General features: G+C 35.1%; 1 protein-coding gene across 1 annotated transcript in view; it reads left to right on the top strand.

Moving 5' to 3' along the window:
* The window catches only part of AHR (aryl hydrocarbon receptor), a 65462-nt gene that overhangs the window by 34622 nt on the left and 16197 nt on the right, over window positions 1-14643 (top strand). Inside the window, exons 3-5 of the mRNA XM_052800776.1 lie at window positions 6368-6483; window positions 10229-10318; window positions 11719-11842. Coding sequence (XP_052656736.1) covers window positions 6368-6483; window positions 10229-10318; window positions 11719-11842 — 330 coding nt within the window. The remainder of the gene's footprint in view (window positions 1-6367; window positions 6484-10228; window positions 10319-11718; window positions 11843-14643) is intronic.

Genomic DNA, 14643 nt, shown 5'->3' with positions numbered 1-14643 from the left:
GTAATTCTAAATTGTATTTATTTTCTCTTGTATCTCTAAGTACAAAGCAATCCTTAGCAAGTTTTATTAATGAAATGTACAGTTTATGCTATCTAGTAGAAGTGTAGTTATTTACAAAATATGCAATCAATGCATGTTTTATCTTTCTAAAAAAATCATTAATTGCATAGTTTTCTTTGTGTTACTCAATAACTTTCATAAATGTTTTTCCCTTTATAGTGTCAGAGATAGCAGGTGCAAAATGTTTCATATAATCTTAAGTAATGGAGGTAGCTAAGGTTTCATATAGATACGTGGATATATATAATATTTTCTCCCACCTCAAATGGATCTTTTGCCAGTATAAACAGTTTAGCGTATACTAATGATTTAGGCAAGAGTTTAATATTAAACTCTGTTTTCTCAGTAGTGACCTCCTTGTCTTGCTTTGGCTGGTGAACTTTGTGTTGGAGGCTAGCATTTGTTGCTGAAGCGAGTAGGACCACCCGCCTCATGAGAACTGTTCTTTTTTCAAGTAGCCTAGAACAGACTAGATGAATTTATAATTCTACTGAAAAGGTTATGAAACAGTCTAAGTTGGCTCTGACTGCAAACTTTGACCTGTTCGGCTGAATTGTGGGAACTGTGCCAAAATTTGATATAAAGCAGTTCTGGGAAGCTCTTTAAGATTAAATTCCAGGACTGCATGACTGATGTGCTAACGATATACTTGTGGTATTAGGCAAGTGTTAACTTCAATACGGTTTTAGGCTTGAACAGATCATTCACCTAAAAGTAAAAATTATCTCCAGTCTGATTTAAGTAATTTGTTGTATCTCAGTATGATGTTAGAAGGCCCACTTAAAATTTGGCATCTTGATATTCCTTTCTCTCACCTCTCTGCGGTGAGCTACCCTGACTCCTCAAAAAACTTGTTGCTATGCTTTTTCTTCGGGGAAGAGGTAGGAAAGAGAAAAGGTTCTAACTGCAGAGTATCTTGGTATGGTTTCCGTGAAGCTTTTCAGCCAGCAATCACTGAATCGGTTTGTATTCAGCACTCTTATAACACATGGCTGGTTTAGGCAAATTTTGAGATGGAAAGTCTGTTTAATCATACATTTCTTCACTCCTTTAATAATAATGAGACATTTGGTGTGGGAATGCTCAAGTTTCAGTGGAGAATAATCTCTCCAGACTCCATGGCTGAGCACCAGCAAATGTGGTATATTTTCTTCATTTACGTCAGAAAAACTTCTTTATTCACTCAACACAGAAAAAATTACCTTTATTTTTTTTCTTGTGTATTTTGTTCTTTCTGATGCTTTCCAAAAATGCACTTTTTTTCAAATTAAGTCATTTCTAGATTTGAGGAAAACAGTGTAATAAAACTTGGTTTGGCTGAGTTGAGTATTGCCAGTGTCCTGATATACACTGCTAGGAATGCTCATCTCTTGTTCTATGACCAGACAACCAAATATTCCATAAGACAGTAGTCACGTGCAGGTTAAAGGCATTTTTATTAGGTTTCATTTTTACTAATATTCCTTTTGAATATTTGTACAAATATTGTAGGTGTGTCCCTTCTTTCATGGAAACGGGAACTGGAATAGTTTTTGAATGCCTCTCTATTACTTTAAGAAGTTTAACTGCCAATATTATTTTCTTAAAGTAATAGTAAAGTAGACAAGTATTTGTGTGTTAAATCAGGCTCCTATATGAATGCCCATCAGAAATTTGGCTAGATAGTTCCTGACATATACCTTATGCTGAATTCTCTGCATCACCAGTTACTTTATTAACTTTGCTACAATTAGTACAGGTAGTGTCCCCTCGAGTATGTCAGTAGAGTGTATTTGCTCTTGCTCTGTGACAATTTTGCGATTCTCTGCTGTTGTAACTTCTGGTAAACAGAGTAAGGAATCACCATTTACAGGATTCCTGCTGAAAGTGCTCTGGTAGCTACAGATGGCTGCATGGTCATTGATTTTGCAAGCTGAACTGGATGAAATAGTGGAGAAGGGACTTCAAAGCAGCTGGCTGTGAAGTGAGGCAATGATGGCAAAGGTTCTCGCTGAGAACAGGAGTGACAGCTCGGAAGGAAGAGGACACCAATTGCTGTGGGTTGCAGCTGGGGAGAGCATATCTACCATATCTACCAAGTAGAAACCCTAGAGATCGAGTGTTTGAAGGTGAAAAAGGCCTTTTTCATCCTGGTCTAAGGCCTCTCTTGGGGGATAGCATGGAGATTAAATGAGGTGGTGGATAGATTTTTTAAATAATTTTCCTCATATTAGATTAACTTCTGAATATCTCAACAGATAGTTCATGAAATTAATCTATCATGTAATATCAGTTGATTCAGCACACTGCTTATAACTCATGCAGTTTAGGATATATCCCAAAGCAGTTTCTCATACTATTCCCTGTCATTCTCATGTTATTCCCTGGAAAGAAGAAAGACTGCTTAATACCTGTTGTCTGTAGGTATTGAAAATAACTTTTCAATGAATACTTACATGGTTTTAAAATGAAAGGTGGCTTTTGGCAATAGTTAGGACTCAATTGCTTGAATTCTGTTCCAGACCTGAAGAAGTAGTTGTATGTCAGACTTACTTTCTTTTTTCCAGACATACTGTTAGCCTAATAAAGTACACTACATCTCTGTACAAATCTCTCATCACCTGAATGTAACAGTTAAAACCAGAGATAAGAAGCTGGTAAACACTGATGTTACCATCGTTATTTAACTTGTCCTTGTAGATATAATGTAAAACTGACTATCTTTCACATTTGCTGGTTTGGGTGCTAAAGCATTTCACAACTGTAAAACAAATGTACCAGAAACTATAATGTTGTTCTCTGTCTAGAAAAAAACTATTGAAGTTCACTATCTAGTTTTGTTGTCTTTGGGATTTAGCTTTTACTTCAAATCAGGAAAGTCTGGGCAATGGAAATGATGCTTGTTGCTGGACATAGGATTAAGTGACAATCATTAACCTACCTGGAAAACAAGTGCTTACAATCTAGCCCTCTTACTAAAATTGTGTAGCAGATTTTTTTTTTTTTTTAACAGGTATAAACAACTTTGCCTTATTTTTGTTGCTTTAAAGTTATTAATGGGAAATTCTGAGAAGCAATTTGCTTGTGTCTTTCATGTATTTTAGCGTATGTATACAGATTTTTGCTATTTACTCTGTGGGAGTAGTCATGTTTTAATTTCCTGTGGCTGAAAATTAAGAGGGGATAGGCTGAAATAAGTTGTACTTAATTCAGATATTCAAAGATTATGAAGCAATGAACTGTTGGGATTATTTGTCTGACTACATGAGTAACATAGACTACTAGAAGTAGCAGAATTCATGGCTGATTTTAAACTAGGTGATGTTGACTGTAATATTACCTTTGGATGAGTTGCGCGTTTTAGTTCTCCTTATCGTCATCTCTTACTATACGTCTAGCTGGTATTTCTGAGGCCACAGCATTGTGTGCTGTGACTAAGTCTTTCCAAAATTACTGCTTCACAAGATGGCCCTCCCATACTGTAAGGCAACTTGTTATTGGGATCTGGTAGCCTTCCACTTGACTGTATTGAACCACACACTGCAAGTTTGCAACCAGGTAGCTGGGGTTGCTCAGTGTCAGGGACCTGTGTTGTCTCTGTTACTCTTACTTAACTTCTTACTACCAATTTTTTTTAATGCTTGCTTGAAGAGTATTGATAAAGAAGTTTAATCACACAGGGCTGGTAATTACCATACCTTAATTGTATTAGCATTGTAAACTTTACAAGTTACATTTATAATTTTTTTTATTAAAGTTTACACTTGGTTTGGATACTGATTTTTTTTTTTTGTTAATATTATTTTCTTTTAAATATTTATTATTCAAAGTTCTGTATCATCCATTCCATTGTCTTATCTCCCTAGCAGGAAATTCAACAAGCTGTTTTTAAAATCTTGTGTAAAATTTATCACGCCTTTTTGATCTAAAATATCCATATTCAGTCACTTCTGTTTAGCTCTGTTGGACTAAAAGGACTTTCATCATGAAATGTGAATATCTCACTTTTTAGAAGTATTAAATAGAAATATTTGGTCATCTTTCCTTTTTTTTTCTACATTATTATTTATATTTTTATCACTTCCACCTAAAAAGAAACCAATTTTGTTGTTGCGACTATGTGCTTCTAGCTGATTTGACTTTTGATTTTTGTGAAATTGGCTTTTTCTAGTACCAGCTAAACAAAATCTAATTTTTATTTAATAAAAGGAATTTAATTTTTATGAAATCAATGGAAGACCACACCTACCTAAGCAACATCTGCACTTCAGTTTTGATGCCCTGTTATTAATGGAGAAGAGGGATGATAAAAATTTTCCTTTCCATAGATGGAACAGTTAACCTTTTTCCAACTTAGTCTTTAAAAGCGTGTGAGTGTTTTAGAGCTGTCATGTAGCGATGCATCTCCAAAGTCTCAGAACATGAAGTCCCCTGTAGTGTGATCTCTTCGCCTTACCTATGGGTGTTGAGGCAGAAACTCCAGTGACTTGGGTGGCTTCTGGTAGGCACTAGCTGGCCTATGATTTATCTGTCAGAACAAGGTAAATTTGGTTTGTTTTTTTTCTGAGGAGTTGTATACACCTGATGATGTATACAGCTGTAATTTCCACTGTATTTTCCATTTTTTTTAATACAGATTGTCAGCAATTTTCCATCTGTCTCAGTTTACAACAGCTTGATTCCATCCACATTCTGATTTCTGCAAAAGGTGTAGGTTCCAATTCAGCAAATTATGTAACTTCAGGTGTACCTATTGCACACTTTGAAAGTTAGGAGGAATATAGCCATACCAGTGCTTAGGCTGTGTTTGAATTTAAAATGAATTTGCAATTGCAATTCTGTGTGGCCTATTACAGGACTTTTTGACTATCTGGTAGGAAGAAGAGTATTAAGGTTTTAATTTCAAAGCAAACCCTCAGATAAATTCCTGACTGATTAATCAGTTAATGTCTTTTTAGAACATGTTTTTCCTCTGCGGTGCCTTTGAGGGATATTTTAATGAAAACTGTCTGGCTTGAAAGTTGTTAGCTGCAGTAATAGCTTAAAAAAACCTGAAAGGCATAATTTATCTTTCAGTTAATATACTTGGTGTAAAATATCATTTAACCTAGTTGAAAAGTGAGTGAACAGGAGTTCTTCAGGTTTCTTGACTAAAGTTCTGAGCAGCTGAAAAATGAAGGCTTTCAGCAGGTTGAAAAATCATTTGGAATTTAGAGTGAGTATCTCATTGTTATGAGATAAACTGTTGGTATTTTACGGAAGTGCAGTTGTTTCTATAAATTTCCCTTGGTTTGCAGCTTAGAAATTTTGGGGTTGGGAGCAGGTGTGGTGGTGTTTAGCTTTATGGTAAAAGTTTAAGCTACAATTACTCAAGTAATTTTAAGCTGTTTAGATGCTACAGACCCACTCAGACTAATTTCAGATTTAGAGACTTTTTTTTTTCTTTTTAGAACTATGTGGCAAGTAGATAAATTCTGAGTTATGGACAATCTTTGAGTATCTAGTTTTACTTGATGGTGTCCTTTTTATTAGAAAACATGGTGCAGAGATGGGAGGTAGTATCTCTTTCAGGTACTTTGAAGCAATTTGGTCTGATTCTTCATCCCTTATTGGGTAATTTTTTTTTCTTTCAATTGGATATATTTGTGACCTGAATAATGGTGATTCATGGTTATAGTATTTTATCTAAAATTGGAAAGTTTGCTTAATTGTTTTAACGGTTAAAATTTAACTATGGCAGAAAAAACAACCCCACCCTTTTTGTTTGAAATGGCTTTCTTTGTTTTCTTTAATGTGTAATATGCATTTAGGGTTCCTGTTTCTTTCTTTCCTTTCTCTGAAGGGAGCTTTCGGTCTAGAGCAAGCTTATATCTGAGGTACCATAGTTTGATGTCTGAAATTAGATGGTATAAGAATAAGTGTTGGTGTTGTCATACCTTAAGGCAGAGACGTTATCAGGTTATAGGAGGTTGTTGTATGAAAACAAAAATGTCCTTTATTAACAAGGGAGACAAACTAAAAGTAAGCCTTATAGTGAAAATAAGGAGAAGAAAAAGAAGGAATAAAATAATGAGATTTGGTTTGATTTCAATAATACTGATTCTGTTGTGAAAGTATTATAGTTTAGAAAGGAGATGGATGACAAATTTGGGTGTTATCTCTAAAGGTAAGGAAAAAGTCTGACACTGAAACAGAAATCTTTCATTAGATTGACTTTATGAGCATTTTTGAAATATAATTTTTTTTCTTACACAAAATAACGCATTATCACATAAATTTTTAGTGAGCCTTGCAAAGATCACTCAACTCTTTTCTTTCTTTTTTCTAGTTGCATTAAAATCTTCTAACTCTACAAGACCAGAAAGAAATGGCATTCAGGAAAACAGTAGGACAGCAAAATGTGGAGAAGGGATGCAGATCCTGGAAGGAGAACTCTTACTGCAGGTACGTGTTGCAGTGGACGTATTATACCAAGATTTAAATTAAAAAAAAAAAAAAAAAAAAAGATTCTATTGTATTTAACATACCAGTTATTCACTGATGAGATTGAAAAAATGAAGTTTTCTTATTGTCAAATTCTTTCCTCATTTTCTTTAGGTTAATGTTATACAGCTCTTGCACTTTGGTGGTAGTAGTGATACTGAAGAGCTGGTGTTAGACTACAAAGTCCTCTTAACATTTTGAGTCATTTCTTAGAGTTGTTTTTTCCCATCTCTTTGCATCTATTGTTAATAAAGATATTCATATAAAGAAACAATCTTCATAAAGTTCAGATAGGTTAGTCATCCACTGTAGATTGGTAACTAATTGTCAAAAGACCAATTTCTCTTTAAAAGACCTTGGGCTTGCTGGAATATCTTGCTTTCTGAATGGTTTGAAAGAACCCAGAGTTCATAGTATAGGTTCAGGACAAATTTTAAAATACTTTCATAACTTTCAGCAATGTGAACTAATGGAAAGTATTAATGAAAAACAGTGGGGTTTTAAAGTTATATAGTCTGTTTTATAGTCTGTTTTAATGTCCTAGAGTGTCAAAGCATATGAAATATAATGATATAATACTAGGTCCAGATTAAACTCAAGAAATGACTAATATAAGTATTCCAATGTTCTAATTAGTTTCACAAAATAGATTTTACTGTGACCTGCAGCTCCATTTGAAATATGTTGATAATCTGTCTTGTACACAGGTTTCACACTGATATATCTATCAGAAGTGGCAAATCATTAGATTGGTCAGAGCCAATGGTTTGCTTAGAACAAAATTAATTTAACTGTTTAAAGGGTAGAAAAGAAAACAGGTTCTAAGAATCCCACAAAACAATTATTGTAAACTAATGCTAGTTGAAAATTGTTTCCTAACTGACTAAAAAACTAGGACATGTATGTAGTTTTCTAACCTTAATAAAGTATGACAAAGAACTGTTATGGAGTTACTGCAGGTGAACAGCTTTCTTTTAAACAGAAATTATCTAAAAAGGTACAGTATATGGTTTATATTGGAGGCATCTATTTGATGTGAAATCTAGTTATTTTTTATGACTTCTGAATGGAAGTTATATGAGGGAACTGCTATAGCAAACTGCTTTCCAGTATGAAAGTCAAATGGGTGATATACTTGTTTGTTACTGTAAATTCTGCCCCGCTTGGGAAGTAAGTAAATGACCTGAATTTCTTAAATGAATTTGTTTAGTAAATATTTTATATATAAAAAAAAATTTATGAGAATGAATATGCAGATACAGTTTTCTTAGGGAATATAGGAAATGATGAGTGGTGAAAGTGGGAATTTTCTGGAAGATACTGAGCATCAGTAAGATTTAGATCTTGGTAAAATCCTTCCCTTCTGTCTAAGCTTGGAAGTCTTTTGTGTCACACAGGTTTCTGTAAATTATAACTTATGATGAACATTTCCTTTTTATTTTTCTCTCTATTTTTTGCAAAGGTGGTATGAACATATACCATATTGTTTATATTTGTTCATCAGACATTTTTTCTTGTTTCTGAACAAACAGAAGATTGTGTCCTTAATTTCCAACATAGAAACTGCCTTACCAATTCAATATATTGTGGAAGTAGAGAGCAAATGCATAGATGTGCCTTCCCTAAAATTAAGCTATATCTCCTTTAAAATTATTTATATTATTTCAAATTCTTATTTTAGATACATAATCTATTATAGTCTAAGCAAGTTTATGATATGAAGTGCAAGTCAAAGGAAGACCTCTAAGAAATTTTTAAAACATCTTAATTCTCACCAGTAATGAACAGTTTTGTAATTGCCTTTGCATTAGGAATATTGAAAGTATTTTTGTAGAAGCACAAATATTATCTCCAATGGTCCAAAATAATAAACTCACGGAGACATTTCATTATGCCTTTAAAGAAAATTATTTTAGGATTGCATTTTGCCAAAACCTCCATCAGAACCAATCTCCCATTTATTGGTATATCCTGGATACCTGTATGTTTTAAGGAACTTCCGGTAGTTTGTTGCACTAGATTTTTGGGCAAAAAAAATTGCATTTTACAGAATTTTTGGCTTACAGAAGGCATCTGAGTTCTGCAGTAACAATCCTGTTTTAAGATGAACTGCGTACCAGTGCCACTGTGAAATGTGATTGAATTCCAGGTACAGGAGCTGTACATAGCTTTGTATGAAACAGAGCAGAATAACCAATTTTAACATGTGGGCCAGAATTAGATACTGTGCATCTTGCAGACTTTTTCTATCAACCACTTGAGTTGAAATGCCCTGCAGAATAGGTCAGCAGAGGGCAAAAGCACCTGCCATTGCAGCATTCTGCTCCCTTGGAATTACTGTGAACTTCATCAAAACCAAAGATTCTATGTAACTACTCAAGATTTCTTGGATTGGCTATGCTATTTAATTTCACATTATTATTAAATTTTTTTTTAGCTCATACTGTGTTCAGGTAAAGTTTGCTAAACTTGCATAAGGAGTTTTTATAGAGCTCACAACTGTTTATGAGAATAGATAAGAGATGTCTACACATTAAATAGGAGTGGTTCACAGTATTTAAAGACCAGTCATTTAATCAGATATTTAACTTAACTTAATTAGACCGTATTAGTAAAAGAACAAGAAATAGTAAAACCATATCTCTGCAAAATATGGCAAAGCAGCGATGGTGGTTACCATACTGTGGGGCTATGGGAGTTAATGTTTGTGGAAGAATGATGCTGATTTATAATAAAAATATATTATGTTGTTACAATAAGATCTAGGATATCTTCACTTACTTTACATTTTTCTCTGTTACAATAATTTTGCATAATAAAGAGTTTTAAAAAATGTGTTTTGGGTATGCTGGCCAAATTTAACTTTGAATGCAGCTGAGAAAATTAAGTGGTACAATATACTTAATCCAGTCCCTCGAGACAGCCTTTTGTTAAGTCTTGACTGAAATCCATAGAAGTAAATCAGCACCTTTCAGATGAGCTGCCAAGTCACAAATGTACTGTTTGCTATCACAACAATTGCCATGAACCATATTGATTGGGAGTTCAGATAAATGCCCGTTGCATGACTTTGAGTAAGGAGCCACTTAGTCTGCTGCTTCATGAAGGGGGAAATCTCTTCAAAAACATTGTTTACTTGCAACAGTCCGTTTGTGCAGAGGTTTTCTATTTTAAGTATGCTATAAAATGTTTTCTTGGACTATATAGGGGATCTTGATCACTTGATTTCCTGTCCGCTTAGGCCTGTCTGCACTATGAATAGAACAGATTTTGGGAATGGGTTTGTGACATGGCTCCTCCTTGTGCTGTGGGCAGCTGGGCATACTGAGGGTTTGAGCCGTGCAAGCATTGCAAGCTATGGTTGATATTAGATAAACTTATAGTTGTTCATACTGCTGTCCTTCATCTCCTACAATCAAGAGTAATTAAAAGTCATCAACAGGGTTTGGCTGCTCCCCTGAATTTTCCAGGAGAACAATTTTTTTTTTTTTTAATTTTTTTTTTCCATTAGATGCAGTTTTCTTCATTGCGCCATGTATCCTGTAGAGACGCAATGAAGAATCTTGTGTTTGTGCTGTTAGATAATGATATGTTTTTGCATGCTGCGCATTTTATTGGGAGACTAGGGTATAGGTAGACTTACAGCCACAATAATTATCTGGAATTTTGTCTCTGAAGCTGACAGATTGGTGTGTTTCCTCCCCAGGCATTAAATGGTTTTGTATTAGTTGTTACAGCTGATGCTCTGGTTTTTTACGTCTCTTCTACTATCCAAGACTACTTGGGGTTCCAACAAGTAAGTTTATTTTTTCCTCTATTTTTTTGCAGAGGTTTTGCTTAATTTTAGAGGGCATCAGTGTTCATATTTAGGGTCTGATAGTCTGTGTAATAAAAATATCAGTTAGGTACTTTGGGTTGGATTACTCTGAAACCATATTACTTTTCTATCAGCTTACATAGCTAAAATGGGACCTCAGGCCAAACACAACAGGAATATAATTTCCAAAGTTGAGTTAGGCAAGATAGGAAATTTTCACACTTAATTAGTCTTTACTGGAACAACTGTTTGAAATTTATACTGTGGTGTTACCCGGTTTATGATGCTGAGAGAGACATAATTCAATGGGAAGGGAATTATTTTAATAGAAACCTTTCATATGAAATTAACTCCATATGCCTTGAGGTTTTAAGTATCAACTAAGTGATTGTAATATTTTTAGAATTTTAGTGTTCTCTTGCTCATATTTACTTTTTTTATTATTTATTTCAAAACAAGCATTTGTTACTTACAATTTATGGTGCAGATCACTTATAGCTAACTTCCTTTGGCTTGCAAGCCAGGTACCAAAGTAGTAAAGACCAAGCCCCAGTGGGCACATGTTGCCTTTCTTAGAGAACTCCTGGGATTAGTTTATGTTAAGATGATAGAAGCTTAGTTATAGTTATCAATTTATATCTTTGGGTACTGGATGATGATAGATTCATTTGCTGTCTAAAAATAGGGGGAAACTCTGCTTGGTCTGCAATTTTAGCTAACTGATAAGAGATGGGGGAATGTTTGTGTAGAAGAAAATATTTCAAACAAAACATTATTATTCCTGGGGTTACAGATTCTTTCAGTGTTGGGGAATGAAGAAAAAAGCTTGGAAAACAAATTGGGCATAAAATTTCTATAGTAATGCCAATAAATCAAGTGCATGATATAGAAGTAAAGTCTTAAAGTTACAAAAAATAGCATTTCTGGCAATTTGTTCTGGAAAATACTGATTCTTTTATGAAATTCATCAAAGCAAAATTTGAGCTAGGCTTCTGCTTTTGCCAGCTCATCTTAATTTCTTTAGATCTATGTTTTATTTTAAATATTTTCTGTTTGTATAATGGTTGGGGTTTTGATCCATGCAGAAAACAGGGAATTAACTCCTCTTAGTTGACTGACGCTTTTCTTGGGTGGGTTTTTTTCCCCTTAATTTCTTTCAACCACTGATCCTGGCTGTTGTAGCTTTGCCATTCTCCCCTGTGCTGCTAAAAATTTTTCTGCGAAGCTTTGCCACTTGCATGCAAATGTATGTTTTTATCCCTGAGGAAAATGGATTTTGCAATATCCATAACAGTGTTGTCAACCAGACAACTTATATCATATTGTCATATAAGTTTCTTATTGTCTTTCTTTCCCACCTTTTTACCTTTTGTATGTAGTCTGATATTATACACCAGAGTGTATTTGAATTGATTCACACAGAAGACAGACCTGAGTTTCAACGACAGCTACATTGGGCATTAAATCCTGCCCAGTCTGCAGATTCTGGACCGAGTGTACAAGGTGAGAATGCAGCCAGCTTATGTGTTTGCCTGTCTGATTAGTTGGGGTTTTTTTTAATTTGTGTATGCAAAAAAGTTTAGATTCTTTTATATGAACGCAGGAAGGAAGAACATCTTTTAAACTTATTTGAATTTTATGGATATGTTTAGCCAACAGTGGGAATTACTATTTTTTTGCACTTTAAATAAGCATTGCTATTCATAGCACAGCACCATTAAAATACCAATTATGCTTTAAATTGGAAGACTTTAATTTGGAGCATAAATGACTGAATGTCTTGCATGTCTGTGGTAAATAGCAAAGCAGGTAATCCTGTGTGGTTTTGTTGCAAACAGGGCAGTTAGAAGTGGACAGTTTCTTTTGGTGACATAAGAAACAAGGAAGTTTGATTCTTCTGTGTTCACTCTCAATTATATGGCTCATCTTTAATCACTGTTTGAATGAGAAAGTGATTTATCTGAAGTAATGATCTCTCTTTTACATCTGCTACTCCTGGTTACAGATCACTACACCAAATTTATTAGCTTAGGAAGGCCAACAGACAATGGGGTATGACAGCTTCTGTAAGTTCTTCAGGCTGGTAAATCCGTTCCATGACTAAGAATGTGTTAGTTATGGTGTTAATATATGGAATAGTCTATTCCTGATCGTGAAAGAGTAAAACTTGCACATCTGTCACGGTTATATGCAGGCTGCCACATAGATCAGTACTTCTCTTGGGAATAAAAGGGGAAGAGAAATAAAAGATGAAATAGATGAGCCTTTAAGACCAAGTAGTATGCTTGTTAGAGCATCAGATTGTCATGTTATTGGCTGATGCTGAAGTGACCTGCTATATTGAGAAACAACTAAGGAGAAACACATTGCTTGTATAAGGGAACAGAGATTATGTAGGTACAGTTAGTTATGTGTAATACGGGAAGCATGTCCCTGCCTCATAATGACAACAAAACTGTTGAGACAACTGTAATGCTCCATTTTGCACAACAGTTGTTTAAGTATGTAGGTAAAGCTCTCTGTTACTGTAAGTTACTTGATTATAGATTATTTTTTTAATCCAGAAAAAATCCATGTTATTTTTTAATAAATCTACCATTCATAAAGCAACTTGACTTAAAACTCTAACAATTTTATATTTAATATTTCAGAGTATGGAAATGCCATGATTTGATAGAGAAATAAACACCAGCAAATTATGTTTACTGGTTTGGCTCACAGCTCAGTAAATTTCAATTTTTCATTTAGTGGTCAACATTGTTATATCATCTATGGATCAGTCTACACAGTCCAGTTGAAAACATGCAATACAACTAGTTAATATGTCAATTTGGTATAGCAAACAGCTGCTGGCACTCAGAAACCAGGTTTTTATGTGGTGGCTTACTGTTTGCTTTAGAGTGAAATGGTGTTCTATAGCACTTAAGCAAGTGCATGTGAATTTACAAAAGGTTGTGTTTGAAAAGTACAATGCCAGGTTGACTTGGCATCAGATTTGACTGAATGACAGGAAGTGCTGAGCAGGATTACAAACAATTGTTTGTTTCGTACCTTGTGTTCCTAGCTTACTAAAAGCTGCTAATTATTTTTGGGCCTCAAGTAGTGTAAGATCTTTGGACACTGAGGATTTTTAAACTGAATTCAAATTTATAACAAAGGATAATGATGTGATAATAAGGATCCCCTCCATTTTTGCTCATTTAATCCATTTCCTTTTTAATACATTCAGCTGGCATTATGTAGATATTTATAGACATATTATAATTGTCCTCAGGCTTAAGCACAGATTTCAGTCTGAGTCTGGGAACTAATTCTTCTTCAGTTAGCCTGTACTGGTTGTTTCTCACTCAATACTCTGGTATGCCCCTAGACCACTGGTTTCCTCAGCTGTTACTGTGCTTCCCAGACATTCCTCCCAGTCCTGTCATCTTCCCAGAGAAGTTTGCAAAATTGATTTTTCAGTCCCAAATATCTGCTTCAGGGCCTTAAGTCTGGATTATCTTTTAAAGTTCACTTGCTATGCAACCATGTATGGTTTTGAGCTTAAAGAGAAAGAAAAGGACTTAATGCACAGCATGTTTTGCACATCACTCCATGGTGTTGATGAGATCCAGTGTGACCTTCATGAGGGATACAGGTTCTAACCCCTGTAGTGTTAACTGGTGGTTTTGTTCCAGGGACTGCAGATGCTCTGTAAGACTCTTTGCCTTCTTACAGTGAGTCACTTCTCCAAGATCCTGGCACTAAAACCTCTCTGCCTCCTGTCTACCTGGGAAAGTACAGCAGTATTCCTTTCACAGATGTAGGAGGCTTGGGCTTGAGGCCCATTCCATCCAGTTTTGAGTTCTGTTCCACTCCTCTCATGAGCTACAGACGGTGTTGCTTCTTCCACCAAAGCCTTGTTCACTCTTGGGAACTGCCTGTTTTACTAGGGAAGTTGACAGACACTTGAAAGAACCCAGATAAGATACCTGCATTCAAATTCCAGCTCTGTATTTACCAAAAGAATAACACTAAGTTGCTCCTGTGGCAGAAATGCTGAAGGACATGCTCACCAGTGCCAAGGATGCCAGCAGAAAGCCTTGCACTGCTTATTGGATACTAGAGCTACAGCTGGTAGGCACTCCTCAGCCAGAAGATTTATCTGAGTTGGAGGACTTAATCAGAGCCCTTCACGGAGTCTGCTACTGATGATTAAAGTCCTTCCCTACATCCCCTCCAAGAAGATGCCCATAGTCTCATTTAATCTCCATGAAAGAATCAACTGAACACACATAGAGCCTTTAAGGCACTCTAAACTACTC

This window comes from Harpia harpyja, chromosome 1, assembly GCF_026419915.1.
Source record: "Harpia harpyja isolate bHarHar1 chromosome 1, bHarHar1 primary haplotype, whole genome shotgun sequence".
Lineage (NCBI taxonomy): Eukaryota > Metazoa > Chordata > Aves > Accipitriformes > Accipitridae > Harpia > Harpia harpyja.
The sequence above is the reverse complement of the archived record's forward strand: the minus strand, read 5'-3'. Positions and strand labels throughout refer to the sequence as shown.